We start from the raw sequence: 6,622 nt of genomic DNA on the forward strand, positions 1-6,622 counted from the left end.
GGGATACAGAATCAGACCAGGCTTTAGACACAGGTAAATGCCCAAATGACACAAACACCAGGGATTGCTTGATTTCACACAGTTCCCATAGGGCTCACAAGAGCAGAGGTTGATGCTAGTTTTGCTCAGATGCCGCTGGAGTGTGTGCATCACTATTCTCTGTCATGCACCAATGGGGTTTGGAGCTGGATGGCCAGGCCCCTGTTCCCAAGGCAAGGCTGCATTTCAACAGGACCCTTATGCCAGCATGGGTTTCAGTACCACGTAACCCTTTATTTGATACTGCAAACTGCCCCAGCCCACAATGGAGGGGGGTAGCTGCGAATCATCATTGGCAGCCTGCATTGCAGCAATTGGGGTGGCACGGTCCCACATGTACACATCAGCAATTTCCCCTACAAATGACTGCTTGGCATCAAATCTACCCCCCGGGGTGTCCTGCTCCTGCCCCAGGACGAGCACACCCTGGTTGCTGACAGAGTAGCCTTTCTTCAGCCCCTTCCTGGGTAAGGGACTCCCGTTCATCCAGAGCTCGGCTATGCCGGTGGCGGACTCCCAGCTGGCACAGATGTGCTCCCAGCCAGTGCTTGTGCCTTTGTTTTCTGGGACTTTGAAGATCACTGATTCCCCCCCAACACTCAGGCTGAGCTCCCCGGGCTTCTCTTTGAAGAGGAGGATCTCGTTGTCTCTGGCCCTGGCAGTGTAGGAGAACAGGCTGTAGGGCCGGGTCAGGTCAGTGAAGTATCTCAGACACACGGTGAAGGTCTGCAGAGGACCACTGTTATTCATGTTCAGGATAACGTGGGCATCAGCAGACTCCTTTGGAAAAACAAACACCTGCCCATAGAGATCTGTGTGGAGAAGTGAGAGGAAAAGGCTGGGTTCTCTATCAGGCTAACACTCTTCTTACTAAGGCAACTCATTCTAACGTTTTCAAGGCGGTTAGCTTTTCCAGCCCTGGGCTGCCCCCGGCTATTCCAGCCCTGGGCCTCCCCCGGCTATTTCAGTTCCACCGTACACAGCTCTGTCAGGTAGGGTTGCCAACTTTCTAACTGCAGAAAAATGAACACCCTTGCCCTGCCCCTGCCTTGCCCCTTCCCTGAGGCCCCATGCCTTCTCTGAGGCCCCACCCCCTCTCACTCCATCCACCCTCCCTCCATCGCTCGCTCTTCCCCACCCTCACTCACTTGCTCAGGGGCAGGGGGTTGGGATGATGGAGGGAGTGAGGACGCCAGCTGGGGTGCAAACTCTGGGGTGGGGCCAGGGATGAGGGTTTTGGGGTGCAGGAGGGGGTGGGCCAAAGCGTTCAGAATGTGAGAGGGGGCTCTGGGCAAAGGCAGGGGGTTGGGGTGTGGGAGGGGGTATGGGATCCAGGGTGGGTCCAGAAATGAGGGGTTCAGGGTGCTGGAGAGGGTGAGGACTCCAGCTGGGGATGCGGGCTCTGGGGTGGAGCCAGGACTGAGGGGTTTGGGGTGCAGGAGGGGGCTCTGGGCTGGCGCTGAGAGCTTCGACGTGTGGGAAAGGGCTCCAGATTGCGGCAGGGGGTTGGGGTACAAGGTGCAGTCTCCCCGCGGTGTTTACCGCAGGCAGCTCCCGGGAAGCGGAGAAATGTTCATCTGGCTCTTAGGCAGAGGCACAGCCATATGGCTCCGTGTGCTGCCCCTGCCCACAGGTGCCACCCCCGCAACTCCCATTGGCCACGGTTTGGGGTGGTGCCTGTGGGAAGGGGAAGAGTCCCCCTGGCCGCCTCTCCGCCTAGGAGCTGGACATGCTGGCCACTTCCTGGAAGCCTTGCAGAGCTGGGCAGGGAACCTGCCTGCCCCGCTGCAGCCAACTGGACTTTTAACGGCTCAGTCAGCAGCGCTGACCAGAGTCACCAGGGTCCCTTTTTGACCAGGTATTCTGGCCAAAAACAGGACAGCTGGCAACCCTACTGTAAGGGTAAATCTTTGGGTGTGGCTCTTGCTATGCCAGTTCTGGGCCCGCACTTAACTCTGCCAATGCAGCTCTGTCTGTCCTGGCCTACAGCACCAGCTAGAGAGTGGGCGGGGGGAGAGGGGGGTACTGTGGAGAACAAGAACTAGACAACCCAAGTGAGAACCCCCCCAAAGCTCCTAGTGCTTCCCGGCACGGGGCCTGCCACATCCCAAATGTTGCTTCTCACATGGGAACGTCCCAAAGCCCTGTCCCTTCCATTCCCGCAACCATTGCCTTGCAGGGGCAGTGTCCTCCCACTCGTCAGTGTGAACAGATGCCCAGGGGCGTGTTGATAAGGAACACACCCATGGAGTGGGGGGGAGGGATCCAAGGGTCATGGTGGAGTCTCCATCGCTGGCAATTTTTAGCTCAAGATTGGATGTTTAGAAGTTCTGCTCCAGGAATTAGTTTGGGGCAGGTCTCTGGCCTGTGCTATACTGGGGTCAGACTAGGTATCTGGTGATCCATGAATCTATGAAAACAGCCTGGCTCAGAGCTACCCAAAGGAGCTTCCTGCACCTCAGTGGCAGAGGGAGGGGTGTGGAAAGGGCTCCGAGAGGCCAGACACCCCAGGGTACACAAGTAGAGTCTGGGGAACATGGTCAAAAGCACCCCAGACATAGGCCGGCCGGCCAACCTCCACACATCAGAAATTTCACATCCTCGAAATCATGTGCTTTTATCTGAAGGGTGACATTGTGTTTTCGGTCTGTCAGCCCCTGCCCCACCCCCCCATGTGCGGGTGACAATCAGTGCTGCCCCCTCTCCCAAATGTATTGAATACGTTGATTTTGGCCCTGGCTGCAAGAGCTCTCACCCCCATGTCTGCCCACCCCCTGCCCAGCAATTAACGCTGTTCCCCAGTCCCCTCTTTTGGTGCAGCCCCACCTGTGCTCCTTCTGGGTCTCTTCACCCCCCTCTCCCAGACCTGCGGGGGGTGGAGGGGGGTGGCTGCAGAGGGGTCCCCTCCCCTCGAAGACTATGGGGGGGGACTCGAGGGGCTCTTCTCACCCCTCTGGCCCTTCCCAGGAGGGTGCCGCAGTGGGCAGGGGCAGTGGTGCCATCCCATCCCCATAGCTCCCAGGAGGGGAGGGGGCAGAGCCGCCCTGAGTTGCTGGAGCCTGCTCCTCCCTCCCCCTCCCCCTCCCCTGACCTTGGGTTGTTATGGGGGGCAGGGGAGAGCTCCGCCTGAAGCAGCTGTCAGGGGCGCCATTTCAGATTTTGGTAGTGGGGGACAACTTTAACCATGATTCCAGAGGCTACTTGGGTACCTGAAAACTCTTGGGTTTTGGGGAGTTTTTTTGCAGATAACTTAGATACAGTGCTCCTGTCAGATACTAATTTCTAATTCCTATATAAAGAAAGAAAATTAAATAAATATTAGATCCACTCAGCTCTAATACTAACATGTTCTGGCATAGACTCATAGACTCATAGACTTTAAGGTCAGAAGGGACCAATATGGTCATCTAGTCTGACCTCCCGCATGATGCAGGCCACAAAAGCTGACCCACCCACTTTCCCTTGAAGTCTTTAAATTAAGTCGCAGAGAATCCTCCAGCCTGCGACCCCTGCCCTATGCTGCGGAGGAAGGCGAAAAACCTCCAGGGCCTCTGCCAATCTACCCTGGAGGAAAATTCCTTCCCGACCCCAAATATGGCGATCAGTAGAACCCCGAGCATACAGGCAAGATTATACAGCCGGACCCTCATTTTACCAGCGCTGGCACGTTAATGCTTAATTGACTAAAATCACGTTATCCCATCAAACCATTCCCTCCATAAACTTATCTAGCCTAATCTTGAAGCCAGAGAGGTCTTTCGCCCCCACCGTTTCCCTCGGAAGGCTGTTCCAAAATTTCACCCCTCTGACGGTTAGAAACCTTCGTCTAATTTCAAGCCTAAACTTCCCCACGGCCAGTTTATATCCATTTGTTCTCGTGTCCACATTAGTACTGAGCTGAAATAATTCCTCTCCCTCCTTGGTATTTATCCCTTTGATATATTTAAAGAGAGCAATCATATCCCCCCTCAGCCTTCTTTTGGTTAGGCTAAACAAACCGAGCTCCTCGAGTCTCCTTTCATAGGAAAGGTTTTCCATTCCTCGGATCATCCTAGTGGCCCTTCTTTGTACCCGTTCCAGTTTGAGTTCATCCTTTTTAAACATAGGAGAACAGAACTGCACACAGTACTCCAAATGAGGTCTCACCAGCGCCTTGTATAACGGAAGCAGCACCTCCTTGTCCCTACTAGAAATACCTCGCCTAACGCATCCCAAGATCGCAATAGCTTTTTTCACAGCCACGTCATCTTGTGTCAGGTCACTTAAGGGACACTGATTAGGTTTAAAATGTTAATGTATATTCATAGTTTATTACTAACTCTTGAATGCAACAACTGAAACAACTGTAGAAAAATCTAGATGACTTTCTACCACTTTTTTGCAGTTCATCAAGCTTGGAATAGATCATTTAACGTATGGAAACATCTTATTAGGGCCAGGCCCCGTGAGTTTATACTGCACCTGCCTGGGGCTCTAGGGGTGTTACCCCACTACAAATAATAGACTAGAAAATAACTTTAAACAGGAGTGAAACTGACACTTGCAAGTCACTTTCATAGTATTGCCAACCCCAAATGTTCAAAAATCAAGAATCAGGCTCACCAAAAATCATGAAATTGGCTTTAAAATAATGAGATTATGTAAAAATAATAGATCTGGTGGGGTTTTTTATTTACATTCTGCTTTTTGAGCTTTTAAGGTGCGCGGGGGTCACATTTTGAAATTTTCTCCACAGCCACAAGAGCTAGAAACAACTAGAAACAGCCCCCTGCCACCTAATTGGCGCCTTTGGCAGCTATGGTTGGTTCTTCTGCCCCAGGAGGTGGGCAAGTGGGGCAGGCAGCCAATCAGAGGGCTCAGATTTGCTAGAGGGCTGTAGCATCTCGCATAATGGGCCAACGGCTCCAGCCCGACCAATCCCGTCACAGTGAGAACACGGTGGGAGCTGGCGGCGCGGCACATGGGAGCCAGACTCAGTGACCCAGACGCTCTCGGGCTTTGGGGCTCCCCAGTCAGAGGCGTTTGGACAGTGCTCCCCCACGTCCCTGCTGCACTCTGCCCTGGTGATGCTCTCTGCCATGCCCAGGGTGGGGCACTGCTTCCTCCCCCTCAGGACAGCCTGTGCACTGCATCTGCAGCTGCATGACCCACCAGGGCTCGGGACAGGGCTGTGGCTACTGCCGGGGCATTTCTGACAGGACCCAGCAACCTCAGTACTGTGAAGGAGGCTGTTCAGTTTCCCCCTGGAGCCCATGCTCAGCTATGTCATTCTGTGCCCAGCCAGGACTTGGCCCCGGCACTGCCGCCTGCCCCTACCTGACCGGGCGACGGCTCCCGAGAGGCCAGCGAGGACGAGGAGCCAAAGCTGCAGCTTCTCCATGTTCTTCACCTGCAGAGCGACCCAGAGGGGCAGGAACGTGGAGAAGGGAGGTGGGAGACCCTGGACTGTTCTGCCCTGAAACCTGCCCCCTAATTTAACCCTGAGTGGAGGTGGGAGTGGAAACTTGTTCAACCAATCCCGTCCCTGGGGCGGAGTCTGGAATTCCCCTTTGGATCCGGATGTCAACCTGTCACCACCCTGCAGTTGTTATTAACCCTTCCTATACTCTGCACCCAGCGCTGCCCCTTTATGGAGACACTCCCCATGCACACAGCGTCTCCTGACTGCATCCTGCTCTGCAACCAGACCCTTCCCATCTAGCGAGTCACCTACTGGAAACTGACACATTACATTGGGATTTTTGCTTCCTCTGCTAAACAATCTGGTTGTTAATATATGGCCTGATCCAAAGCCCATTGAGGCCCATGGGAGACCCTGAGCTGGATCTCAAGGGCTATGGACGGGGCCCATAATGCAGAATGTCTAGTTCTTAGGAATGTTGTAGCTGTGTAGCAGGATATAAGAGAGATGTGGGGGAGGGGGTGAGGCAATATCTTTTACTGGACCAACTTCTGGTGGTGAGAGAGACAAGCTTTGGAGCCACACAGAGCTCTTCTTCAGCTCTGGGGAAGGTACTCCGAGTGTCACAGCTAAATACAAGGTGGAACAGATTGTTTAGCATAAGGAGTTAACGTGTTGAAAAAGACCATTCAAGGTGAAGAGGGCAGTTAATTCCTCTGCAGTTCGAGCACAAAGGGGGGTTAGTGGGTTACAGATTGTTGGAATGAGCCATAAGCAGTGGTGAACTGGAGCCGGTTCACACCGGTTCGCGGGAATCAGTTGTTAAATTTAGAAGCCCTTTTAGAACCGGTTGTCCCAGGCGTTCTAAAAGGGCTTCTAAATTTAACAACCAGTAAAGCTCCGGCAGCTCCCCGCCCCGCCCCCGGCCCCAGCTCACCTCCGCTCCGCCTCCTCCCCTGAACGCTCCACCCCGCTTCTCCTCCCCCCCTGCTTCCCGCGAATCAGCTGTTTGCGTGGGAAGCCTGGGAGGGCTGAGAAGCAAGCGGCGGCTTCGCACTCAGACCCAGGGAGATGGAGCGGAGGTGAGCTGGGGCGGGGGGTGCGAGGAGGACCACGCGCCATGGCAGGTAACCCCATGCTCCCCCCCAGCTACGCTACCCCGCCCCTAGGAGCCAGAGGGAC

The 6,622-nt window shown here is 54.5% G+C and overlaps 1 protein-coding gene across 1 annotated transcript; it reads right to left on the bottom strand.

Annotated features, from left to right (window-relative positions):
* Positions 1-237: 237 nt before the first annotated feature.
* Positions 238-5,419, bottom strand: LOC135892752 (serum amyloid P-component-like). The gene is made up of 2 exons (XM_065420550.1): positions 5,356-5,419; positions 238-851 (listed from the first exon to the last, which is right to left on the bottom strand). Exons 1-2 carry the CDS (start codon positions 5,417-5,419, stop codon positions 238-240), a joined length of 678 nt encoding a protein of 225 aa, XP_065276622.1.
* Between the last annotated feature and the right edge of the window lie 1,203 nt (positions 5,420-6,622).

The sequence above is a fragment of the Emys orbicularis genome, chromosome 20 (genome assembly GCF_028017835.1).
Source record: "Emys orbicularis isolate rEmyOrb1 chromosome 20, rEmyOrb1.hap1, whole genome shotgun sequence".
Taxonomy (NCBI): domain Eukaryota; kingdom Metazoa; phylum Chordata; order Testudines; family Emydidae; genus Emys; species Emys orbicularis.

Excerpts from the sequence above, each read along its gene's own strand:
- LOC135892752 (XM_065420550.1), bottom strand. The coding sequence starts at position 5,419 with ATGGAGAAGCTGCAGCTTTGGCTCCTCGTCCTCGCTGGCCTCTCGGGA. Across the intron at positions 852-5,355 it reads GGGAGCCGTCGCCCGGTCAG|ATCTCTATGGGCAGGTGTTT; the intron begins GTAGGGGCAGGC and ends TTCTCCACACAG.